The sequence below is a fragment of the Coregonus lavaretus genome, assembly GCF_964263955.1.
Source record: "Coregonus lavaretus genome assembly, chromosome: 14".
In the NCBI taxonomy this organism is placed as follows: domain Eukaryota; kingdom Metazoa; phylum Chordata; class Actinopteri; order Salmoniformes; family Salmonidae; genus Coregonus; species Coregonus lavaretus.
Window position 1 is genome coordinate 21,417,763 of NC_140001.1, and position 12,819 is coordinate 21,430,581.

Genomic DNA, 12,819 nt, shown 5'->3' on the forward strand with positions numbered 1-12,819 from the left:
TGCATGCTTCCCCCCCCCCCCCCCCCCCCCCCCCCTCAGTCCTTCAGGTTGTCCTGTCCCACCCCTTGGGCTGACAGCTCTGTCAGGACGTTGTCCAGGTAGTTGGGGTCTGGGTAGCCGTGTCCCGTCAAGTTGGAGCCAAACTCTGTCTTGTGGTGGATCTCATTCCACACCACTGTATCTGACTCGCCTGTGGTGCTGGACGTGCCGATGGTGAAGATGAGGTGGCGGTCCCACGCCATGATCAGGAGCTTCAGGACCTAGGGACAGACAGATGGACAGAGGATGAGAGCCCAGATAGATAGATACAGCAGCTCACAGTGCAGTGTAGTCACCATCTCTCTTTCTAGTCCAGGGGTGTCAAACGTCCGGCCCACGGGCCGGATCAGGCCCGCAAACGGGTTTAATCCGGCCCGCGAGATGATAAAAAAAAGAAAAAAAAAAGATAAATATATATATATATATATATATATATATATATATATTTGTAAAGTATAAAAATGCGCTGCAATTTTTCAATAAAATAAACTGCTGTTCCAATTGCGTCCACTGGGTGGCGCAATAGCAATTGTGTTAAGCAAGCAAACTGTTTATACCGGGGCAGAGCAAGTAGGTCAAGCACGTGCAGCCAATGAGCTACTTTGTTTTGCCCGCGATATTTATTACGGCTTCTACTTTTAACATTATGTGCTTTGGCACCCTCATTGCCCCAATATGTCTCTGTCAAAAAAGAGAAAAGTGGACGCAGAGTGCAGAGTGTTCCAAGAAAAATGGTCATCCTATTTATTCACGGAATTGAATGGGAAAGCTGTATGTTTGGTGTGTTCAGAGCATGTTGCAGTGCTGAAAGAATATAACCTTCGTCGCCACTATGTGAGTCTTCATGCCGACAACTTTCAAGGACAGCGGAGATGAGAGAAGGTGAATGAACTGTTGGCGGGTCTGAAGAAACAGCAGTCTGTGTTTACTCACAGCCGAGACATCAGTGACGCTGCAGTGAAAGCTAGCTACCTCATTGCTAATGAAATCGCAGTGGCTTCAAAACCATTTAGTGAGGGTGAATTTGTAAAAACATGCATGATGAAGGCAGCGGAGATTGTGTGCCCTGAAAAGCGGCAGGCTTTTGCAAATATCAGCCTGACAAGAAACACAGTTGCAGACAGGATTTCCGATCTTTCAGTGGATTTGGACAGCCAGTTGAAGCAAAAAGTAAAGTCATTTATTGCGTTTTCGGCTGCAATTGATGAAAGCACAGACATTACAGATGTTGCACAACTGGCCATTTTCATCCGCGGAGTTGATGACACATTGACCGTCACCGAGGAGTTCGTGGAGTTGGTGCCGATGACAGATACAACGACAGCAGCTGATATTTTTACCGTACTCGTCGGCGCGCTGGACAGGGTCGGAGTGGACTGGTCCCGCGCTGTCAGCCTGGCTACAGATGGTGCGCCCTCAATGATCGGGAAAAAAGCAGGCGTTGTGACAAAGTTCAGAGAGAAAGTGCAATCTGCAAATGGAGGACGTGATTTTTTGACTTTTCACTGTATTTTGCACCAGGAGGCTTTGTGTTGCAAGTCATTAAAGATGGATAACGTCATGAAGGTGGTCATCCAAACTGTTAATTTCATCCGATCCAGAAGCCTGAATCACTATCAGTTTGACAGCCTTCTCAGAGAGAAAGACCACATCTATGGCCTGCCATACCACACTGAGGTAAGATGGTTAAGCCGAGGTGCTGTGCTGAGGCGTTTCTTTGATTTACGAGAAGAAATTGAACAGTTCATGGAAGAAAAGGGCAAACCAGTGTTAGAATTTCATTCCGCAGAATGGATGCAGGACCTTGCATTTATGGTGGATGTTACAGAGCACCTGAATAACTTGAACAAACAGCTGCAAGGGCGCAACAAAGTTGTCACGCAGTATTATGACAGCATGCGTTCTTTCAAGTTGAAGCTGTCATTGTGGGAGACGCAACTTGCCGGTGGTGATGCAGCTCACTTCCCCTGTCTGAAAAATGTGTGCGCGACCCAACATGTGGCAGACATGAAGCGGTTCAAAGATAAAATAACGGGACTGTTACGGGAGTTTGAGCAACGCTTTCAGATTTATGTTTATATGTTTTTATGTTGATGTGCTATTGTTTTTAATTGATTTTATTTTATTTGTATATTTAACCTATTCTTGACTCTGTGGTTCTTGCACTTGTTTGGGGAACAGGATTTCATTATTTTTATCTACATTTCTGCCTGAGAAATGACACCCTGATATAGTTCTGTGATCTGTGATATACTTCTGTGAATCACTGAGGCATTGTGTGTTTGTGTGTTCTTTGTCCTCAGAACTTTCAAATAACTTGAGGTGTTTATGATTAATAGTGATGTTGTGCTTTTGGACACTGTCCTCAGGCTCCAGCTTTATGTTTATATGTTTTTATGTTGATGTGCTATTGTTTTTAATTGATTTTATTTTATTTGTATATTTAACCTATTCTTGACTCTGTGGTTCTTGCACTTGTTTGGGGAACAGGATTTCATTATTTGTATCTACATTTCTGCCTGAGAAATGACACCCTGATATAGTTCTGTGATCTGTGATATACTTCTGTGAATCACTGAGGCATTGTGTGTTTGTGTGTTCTTTGTCCTCAGAACTTTCAAATAACTTGAGGTGTTTATGATTAATAGTGATGTTGTGCTTTTGGACACTGTCCTCAGGCTCCAGCTTTATGTTTATATGTTTTTATGTTGATGTGCTATTGTTTTTAATTGATTTTATTTTATTTGTATATTTAACCTATTCTTGACTCTGTGGTTCTTGCACTTGTTTGGGGAACAGGATTTCATTATTTGTATCTACATTTCTGCCTGAGAAATGACACCCTGATATAGTTCTGTGATCTGTGAAACAGTTCTGTTAATCCCTGAGGCATTGTGTGTTTGTGTGTTCTTTTTCTTTAGAATTTTCAAATAAAATTGACGTGTTTTATGATTATTAGTGATGTTGTGCTTGTACTATTTTGGACACACTGTCCTCAGGCTCCAGCTTTATGTTGTATGTTGATCGTATTAAAACAAAGAAAACAATCTGAAGTTGTTGTTTTTAAGTTATATATACCATGATTTTTCCGGTCCGGCCCACTTGGGAATAGATTTTCCTCCATGTGGCCCCTGAGCTAAAATGAGTTTGACACCCCTGTTCTAGTCCATTCAAGGGGGTAGAGAAGGGAATGGGGATACAGTACCTAGTCAGTTGCACAACTGAATGCACTCAACCAAAATGTGTCTTCCGCATTTAACCCAATGCCTCTGAATCAGAGAGGTGCAGGGGGCTGCCTTAATTGACGTCATCGGCGGCCGGGGAGCAGTAGTTGCTGCCTTGCTCAAGGGCAGAACGGCAGATTTTTCCACCTTGTTGGCTCGGGGATTCAAACCAGCGACCTTTCGGTTACTGGCCCAATGCTCTTAACCGCTAGGCTACCTGCCTACTACATAACGTATTTTGAAAAACTGTTCTTCCCATATACAGACAGACAGTACTGTAAGTCTTACCCTCCTGCCCTTGTTGTTGTCTGGGAGGTAGCAGTGCCGGGGGAACCCCCTAGCGCTGAACTTCTTCCCTGGGTTGGGATGCTCTGTGGTCTGGTGAAAAGGACAAAAACAACAACATTCAGTCAAGAGGGAAATGTCAAATGTGCCCCCGGGACAAGCTTGTATACTCGTAGTCAGACTACTCTGGTGGGTTTATTTGCACTCTTTTAAAGCATTAATTTGGGGGGAAATGAATGCCACTGCCAAATTAAACCTTTCCCCCTTTCATTAAGAAACAGGTTCTTTATACCAGCTGTAAAACAACCAATTAACTGCCATGCTGTGTGATGCAGGTCTTATGTGTTGACATGCTACACCCTACTCATTGTACTCCATTCTGCTTCATAATGTTCTGTATCATTACTATATCATGACTTTCCTACACAGAGTACAGCTGTCAGTGTAGATGTGTTAAAAGGGGGGAGTGAGGAGTGTGAGTGGTGTGCAGGGGCACTGTGAGTGGGCTGTGGTATGTTGTTCTGATGCAGTGTGGACGGCAGGGGACAGACAGCCCCAGCCTCTCTCTCCCCTGCCCAGGGAGGCTAAGCTTGCTCTTCTGGCAGAAAGGTCACTTTATTGACTCTATTAAAGCTCAGCTCTGCAGAAAGGATGACATTTGCAGCCCTCTCCTCTTGACCACCCCCGCCCCCTGCAAAGAGAGGAGGTGAATCGTTCTCTCTATTTCACTCTCTTTCTCTCTCTTTCTCTCTCTTTACAAGGATGCAGTCACACGGCTTTGGGGCACTTCAACCCCCTGAGCAACACTAAAAACGTCATCAAACACCCTCTGAAGCCTCCTCATGTCAGACACAGCAGTATTATAGCACCATAGATGGAAGAGAATAGACCTAGGAAAGAGAGCCAGTGGATGAGTGAACTGTGTGAGTGTGGAGGATATGAGGGTGGTGACCTGTATGCCAGCAGCAATGTCATAGACTATGCGGATGGTCTTGGCCTCTGGGTAGCCGGGCAGGCAGTGGGGAATGACATGGTACTCCATCTTCCCAGGGGGCTGTGTGCCTGTCTTCTCCCCATAGATAGCCTTACAAGTGGGACACTGCAGACTGCCATCCTGGATAGGTACAGATTCAATGTTCAATATTCATAACTAATCTAATCAAACAACTTGAATCTAATCTAGAGTTGGTTTCATGAACATAGATCCTCCTTCTGTCCTAAATTGGCTTTTAATAAACAAATATTATTATAATTTAGTTTCCTGGTTATGCCTTAAAATGTCCATGAACCATGTTTATCAGAGTAAGACCTGCTTCTGAATTGGTTTGATCTCAATCTAATCAAATTGATATCATAGCATACCCCATCACATCAAATGGGGGGTGTAATTTCACCCACTACTATACAATTTCACCCACTACTATACAATATTATATTATGATACCATAACAAGCGCTGGCACGTATGCTCTTTCTCACCTTGTTGCCATTGTTGTACATGGCAACCAGGCACAGCAGATGGTACATGTGCCCACACTTGCCAAGCTTGCCCACCACCTCTGGCTTTATGCCCTTGACAGCCTCGTAGCCCGATGACATCACCAGCCTCTCCCTGCAGATGGTGCAGTCCTGGGAAGGGAAGGTGAGTTGGCACCAGTTAGACCATAACAGCTATTGTATGTTACTGTAGGGTTGGGATGCATAGCAATAATACACTGTATAATGATTTGAAACTGTATTAAACCTGTGTAAGTGTGTGTCATCCAGGACTCTCCTTACCTCATCAGGGGCTACTTTCACTTTCTCTGTGTATTTCCGCACCACATCCTCTGGGTTTTTCCCTAGCAATCAAACACAACATTGAAGGCATGTGGTTGAAAGGAACAAAAAACACTTACTCACACACACAATCATTACTCGAAGACAGATGCATTTTGTCCCTTGAAGACCTAAAGATGACTAGATGGATCTGCATAAGGAGAAGTCTATATGAGCAATAGGTAAACCCAGTGACTGGTCTTGGTCTAAAGTATCATAGCCCTGCTTGATTGTGATCAGACCAGTCCAAGAAGAGAGAGTGTGCGAATAAATACAGTGTGTGATGTTGAAGAGGAGGTCACCTTCAAAGTGACACAGAACAATGAGCCATCACCCAACACACTAAGCTAATCCCAGTGTGAAACCAAGCTAGCATGGCTGACAGGAAGAGAGAGAAAGAGACAGAAAAGTGAGAGAGACAATGTGAGAAAGGGATGGAGAGAGAGAGACAGAGAGAGAGAGGGAGAAGGATTTAATTAGGGGAGAGTGGGGTAAGTTGAGCTATTTTTTACATTCAGCATCACTATGTTGTGTATCCCTGGAAATAATCAGAATTAATGTAAACATATCAGTTTTGAAAACATAACTTGTCCAAAAGAAGTGGTCTCTTGGCAAATTTAGCCTAGGGACAGGGTCAGTTGAGCTGCCTTGGGGTAGGTGGGTGATGATGTCCTGTGACAGTGGGTGATGGTGCTGGTAGGTCAAAGTTGAATTCATGGAATGGGGGTGTGGTATATTGAATATCTTAAATGTATACCTACATTATTTTCAGATATAGATCTCTCTGTTCAATATCACTTCCCCTTCCATTTCTTGACCAGTTGTTGTTTCGATGTGCCAATTTGTAGGCAAGTTCTCTGCATTTGAGGCTACTAAGCCCATGAAACTGGTCTGTGAAATTTTTGATATGTTTAGCAAGCTCAGACTCCATGTCATCAGATAAGACCTACTCTATCATAGCCTCTCTTTCGCACAGGTTATTTTTTTTCTTCAGTGTCATTCAGTCTATTTTTCTCATCCCTTGCTGCAGCTAGAATTGGACTTCTTCCCTTCTCTCACTTCCTTGGCTGCTCTCTCAAGAACCTCAAGGGGGGCTAGACCCCTGCTTTATGTTTGTATACACGGGGCACGATAATGTCTGCTCGGTAACAATAAAAATGCACTCTCTTGAGTTCATATGCATGACACGTTGCAAAAATACTATGCATATTATGCATAAAACTGACTAAATGTAATCATAATTTGTATGGGGTATGTTGGCCATTGGCTCAACTTACCCCAAGGTAAACATTTTGACTACATTAGCCCACACAGCTACAAGGATACACTTTCATGCTAGGTTTAGTACCTCATATTGTAGCTTATAGAGACCCCAACTGATGTATAAAACAATATTTTCATTTGACTTTGTGAAAAAGCCGTTTTCTGGACCTAACTTGCTTACCACTTTGCCATGTGGTTTCTTCCTTCACATACTCCATGAAATTATGACCTTTTTCTAAATATTTGGTCACATAATTAATTTTGTGTATGGTTTCCTAGAAACAAGGGGTGCCTCAACTAACCATTTGGCTCAATTTACCCCACTCTCTCCTATGCATTTTCAGGCAGTGCCTTTTTAATGGCTTCATTAACTGGATCAAAGGCCTCTTTGGCCTCCTTTTGAGCGGCAGCCAGAACAGGTCAGGATAACCACAGATCTCTTTCCCTCTCTGCCTTGCTCCATGGGAGCTATGCTGCATCAATGCAGGAACAATTGGCCTCAACCCATTTATCAATCTGTGGTGTCATCCCATCCCAATGCCTGGGTCTGTGTCCGGGGATGGACGGACAGAGGGAAGGGAGGAAGGCCATAGAGGGGGTGTCTGGGTAAACAGACTGATGCAGGGCTGGAAAACCCACAGCCTCACTGACCAATTAGGACAAAGACTCCCCCGGTGACGCTTGAGATTTCCACAGCGTCAAATCGACTTTGGCTTAGCGCCATTTCAGCTAAAGCCACACATCTCACCACTAGATCATCATCAACCCATCTCACTACAATGGCTTCCTCTTAATTATGGTTGTGGAAATAGCTCTGTTAATTTCAATGTGGTGGGAAGGCCATGAAATATGCTGAGTGTGACTGTGACTGTAAGCCCTCCCTTTCCCTTCTTATCCAGAGAAGGTATTTACTTTACATCTCAATGTGTCAATAGCATATGTCTCATGCTCCATGATAGACCCTTCCCCCTCCAGTGGTCCTTAGAGTCCTCTCTGTCATACATACATACATACCTCTCCTGAGGTGCTTCTTGGTCTTGCGGCGGATGCCGTTGACCCCAGGCACAGGCTTCATGTCACTCTTGTTGATGGGCGGCGGGTGCAGAATGGGTTTAGGGGCCCTGGTCAGACACACAGGCAGGCCAGCCGCACACATCAGGATACCTGTCATACCTGGCATAGACACACATGCATACAAGAAAGAAAATAGTCATGTTGGTTTACTATTATGAGTGTCACGGATCCCCCCGGAGGTCTACGTCACTGACCTGGTTCATTACCATAACCCCGGACTGTCTTGTCTCATTACGCACACCTGGTTCCCATTCCCCCTGATTAGTATGTGTATATATGTGCCCTCTGTTCCCCATTGTCCTTGTTGAATATTGTCCCATGTCCGTTGGTCTTGTGAGTACATTGTATTACAGTTTACATGCCGAGTAATTGTGCACTTGTTATTACTGGTCCCATGTATTTATTTAGAGGTTTACACCTCACTCTTTTGTTTGGGTTACAGCCCTGTGTTATATATATATATATATATGTGTATGTTTGTTTTGGGCTTTGTCCACGTCGTTTTCCATGACGTAGCTTATGTTGGGTTGAGTAATAAAATGGATGAGAACTAATGCACTCAATTAAATGCAGCCTCCGATAATTTTTATTTTATTTCAATTTGCGAAAGAGAAGAGAAATTACCTGCAATTGCTGGGTGAACTGGTCCAGAGACAGTCAGGTTCTTAACAGGGAGGGGAGGCACCCTACAGAAGAAGAAAAAACGTCCAATATGAAATCAGGTTTTCAAAAGAGTAAACATAATGACGCTACAGTTAGTTCATTGTTATTAAGTAATGCACATTCTCAATTAGAACAGCCACACTTACACAGATGTGGAATATGTTGCCATAGTGCAAATAGTCCATGGTCACGTGTACTAGCTAGTAGCTACACCACAAACAGTCAGGACCGCTTGACTCATCTACAAACTGTTGAACCAGGGCATGATTCAGAACACACACTCCACACAGAGGAGGAAGACTGTTTACTCGCAAAGACAGCTAAAATAGGAAGTGATAGAGAGCTGTGCACAAAGCATGTGGGTCATGATGAGCCTGTGTGTGTTGGTAAGTCCCTTTTGAGAAAACATGGCCTCCACTCCAGTCTGGTAATAGAGGGCACTCCCATACAGGGCAGACCAGGCTGCAGAGAAAGGTCACCTGTCAGAGGAGCTAGGGTTAGAGACTGCAGACTGAGCTTCTGTTGCTGCTGCAGCTTCTGCTACTCTGTGCAGAAAAAATAACAACTGATCTGCAGAGATGGAGAGGACCACATAGAAGAAAATGCAGCCAAAACAGTTGAGTGCTTAGACAACAGTCGCAATGAAAAGAGAGCAGCTTTAATGACTGAATTATTACACTGTATTAACTTACACAGTATTTCAGTACATGCAAGAAGCATGCCACTTAATTACAGTAGAATGATCTACATTTTCTTAGTTTCCCAAAGGTATTATGTAACATTAATACCATTGATCTAGGAGATCCCTTCCCCCATCTATCTCACTCTCTCTAGTAGCTCTTCAGCACCTCCCTTACAAAATCACTAACGAGAGGCTGCTTTGATATCAGTAGAGCCCTGTGATCCTGTGCCAGGGGAGCCCTTCAATGAACTCTACAGAAATAAAAGGCCCACGTGACCTGGACACTCTGGGTCTGATCTGCCTTATCTCCAATCTCAGGGGAACTAATGTAGTGCTACGCAGGGCCAAGCCACAGAGTAGTCGAGTAGAGATACGAGGCCAGTGTAATGGCCTATGATGTATGTCAGACAGCTGTGTGCATGTATGCTTGAAACACGTATAATTCAGGCGTTGCATGGAGGGGTTGTTTGTGATTGAACAACTAATTCTCACCAGGAGAGCGCAACATACAACAAGAGCCCTTAGCGCCGTCACACGCACGTGGAAGTGTTACAGCATTTGTAATTGAGACATTTTAATGCCATGAGGTCATTCAACCATATAACCTCTTGTTGAGCAAAAACACGCAACAGCATTTCTTGCTACATTTTATTTCAAAATATGGGAAGCTAGTAACTTTAAGCTTTTAACAAGACCCTTGAGTTCTTCTGGGGCCAGTGACGCGTTTGGACCACTGCTGACCTACATCCCCCCTCCAGCCCTTCACCAGGGCCATGGTCACGAGTCCACAGCTGCACACCTAAAGGCCTCACACTCGCTCCTAAGATCTAAAGAGCATTTAGTTGTATTTACATCTATTACTAAGGCTGGTGTTCAGATTTTATCAGGAGGTAGTACCTTACAAATGTACAGTATAGGTACACATGTTCACTGAACACATGAGTGTAGGCTACAATATTGTAGGAGTGATTTAGTATTTCACTTTCAAGCAAATTCCATGAGTTAGTACGGACCCATTAACCTCTTTATCTCTTTCGTTCAGTCAACCCTTGTCACTCTCTTCATTCTCTGCTCTCTCTTCTCACTCCTGTTTACCCCTCCTCTCCTCCATTCCTTCCCCTCACCTCTCTCCCAGACTGACTTTCCAGCCTGACTTGAGCAGGACTTAATTAGACTGAGAGCTATGTGATTTCCTCCCGATTGAGACCAAATTAGGCCCAGTTAGAGAAGTGCTGACGGAGCCCTTATATCTCCTCATCTGTTTATCATGCACCAGGAAGACAGGGGGAGGAGGAGAAGAGGAGAACTCCAAAAGTGCTTGATTTTATATTGTTGTGGTGGAGGACTGGGAGAGGAAGGCAGACCTGGCCAGGGAGAGAGAACAACAGGAGTAATGCACTTCACAAAGCACCCCAAAACAGACAAATAAGCAATAATGACACAGAGCATCTCTACAATTGCATCGGTTTGGTCCGGATGGGCATTCATCATTTATTAAGTTATTTCTCCTTTAATTCTATCTAATGGAGACAGGGCCGAGACAGGGCTGAGACAGGGCTGAGACAGGGCTGAGGGCTCTAGTGGAGAGCAGAGCAGTGCAGCGCAGCGGTAGGGCTGTGTAATCCCTGCTGCGTCCCCTGGCCTGTTCATATCAGATAGCTAGCTCTCCAGTCTGAACAGAGTCCAACACCGTTAATCAGTTAATAGAAGGAGACATGAGCACCAAAACAAATCCTACTCACTCAGCCAAGGGCAGAGAGCACTGCTGGGCAGCATAGTACCATTAACTGCCTCATAATTAAATGAGCTAGTAGTGCAAGTATAAAGGATCTCACTTACCATGCCTCCTCTGCCGTCTTCATCTTTAGAGAACACACAAAGAAATAAAAACATTTCCTATCTTTTAGACCTCACAAACAATCTCTGTGTTCTCAAATGGGGAAGTGAATGGAGGAAGTTGTGATAAGGAAGTGGCTTGTCGCTGTCAAATTCACATCACAGAGGACTGGAGCAAACTCTGCAAGTGTCTCTGCAACTCTGTGCTCTGTACACTGCAGATAGATAGAGAACCAGAGGCCTTGTTCATTAGGAATTATCTCTCTAACATCTAATAAGGTGATATGCTCTTTATTCCACTCTAGTTTCTTCCTCTTTGGAAGAATAAGTTCCTAGTTGTAGGGTTGTTTTTATACGTTGCTTTTATATGTGTTCTGACATTTCTTATTTAGGTACAGAAGATCAAGCGTAAAGGCCAATTGGAAAGTGAATTGCAGGTGGCAACCATTGGAAACCCAATATGAAAGCAAATGTGACATGTTAAGACAGACCAGTAGGGGGTGCTCTTTACACCCCCTCTGATATTTACTACGACATCACAACAACCATTTTACATTTTAGTCATTTTAGCAGACGCTCTTATCCAGAGCGACTTACAGTTAGTGCATACATTTTCATACTGGCCCCCCGTGGGAAACAAACCCACAACCCTGGCGTTGCAAGCGCCATGCTCTACCAACTGAGCTACAGGGGACTACATGTTCGAGGATAGTGAAACTAAGCCTGAAATTATTCAGTCGTAAACTAGTTCATTAAACTACCTTATAATCATCTACATGTTATCACAAGGTTATTATTTCAACTGCATTCTTTGTCATTGGCGACAGAGGTATTGTGTCCAATATGTGTGGGTGTGTGTTTTACTGTTATCTGTCTATAAATGAACTCGCTGAAATGTGTGAGGGTATTCATGTGTCTGTGCGTCTGTGTCCTGCTGTGTGTGTTGTTGTTAACCACACTCTTCCTTTGTGTGTAGAGCCACTTGCCTGGTAAACATTGTTCTCCACCTCACCCCTTTCTCTCTCTGTCTCGCTCTCTCTCTATCTGTCTTTCTCACAGTCTTCTCCCACAGCCTCTCACAGTTCCCTCCTGCCCACTGCACAGAGTTGAGAAACGAGCACTCCATCCACTCCAGGCCTCTGATTTGATAGGGCCCTTATAAATCACCACAGGACTTCTCAGCTGTTACACACACACACAATAATACACTCCTGCCTGTTTCACACGCTCAGGTGAGCTCAGGGCAATATCAATCTGCCACCTGTCCACTCAGTCATGTGCTTCCATGAGCTGCCAACATCACACATTCCCTTACACAGAACTAGGCCTTGTGAAGTCAGTGTGTGTCTGCCTGAAGGACAGCATCATTTCAACATATACTGTCTAACTGTTTCTCTCCCCATCAGCTGTGAGAGGGAAATGGAATGAAATGAGTTCACGAGAGGGTTTATTTTAGTAAAGAAAACAGGATAGGGACTGAGATATCGGTTACAGCTCTACATACTTATTTCCTTCAGTTCCCCTCACTGAATCGCTCTCGGGTCAGATAGCTCTGCTCAAGCTCCCATTTTTCCCTGATCTATTATTCATCTCTCCCCAGTGTATCTCTGCCGCCACGGCAAATGGGTTTCCACAGCTACATGGGAGCACAGCTTTACACATGGACACACACAGGCTTACACTCACACAAGCATAGAATAATAGAATAACCTGACACATAGCTAACACCACTGTGTGGTAGAAATGAACTGGGTAAAATTAGAGGCACAGAGCAGCTATTCAGAGTCTATTGAGGCAAGCGTAAGCTTATTATTCAGGACAACCATGCTAAGATTCAAATGTGGAGCAGAAGGAAACAGTTCCCTACACTTCCCAGTGCAGAGAGAGATGAGAGAGGAGTAAGTACAGAGAGGAGAGAGAAGATATGGGATAAAGA

At 44.1% G+C, this 12,819-nt stretch overlaps 1 protein-coding gene across 1 annotated transcript; it reads right to left on the reverse strand.

Moving 5' to 3' along the window:
- Positions 1-35: 35 nt before the first annotated feature.
- Positions 36-10,973, reverse strand: LOC311140953 (E3 ubiquitin-protein ligase DTX1-like; the record flags this gene model as incomplete). Its single annotated transcript, XM_084176212.1, has 8 exons — positions 10,887-10,973; positions 8,327-8,388; positions 7,643-7,801; positions 5,327-5,388; positions 5,027-5,176; positions 4,501-4,662; positions 3,552-3,641; positions 36-260 (listed from the first exon to the last, which is right to left on the reverse strand). The coding sequence occupies exons 1-8, from the start codon at positions 10,907-10,909 to the stop codon at positions 36-38; spliced, it is 933 nt and encodes a 310-aa protein (XP_084032338.1). The 5' UTR covers positions 10,910-10,973.
- Positions 10,974-12,819: the final 1,846 nt, after the last annotated feature.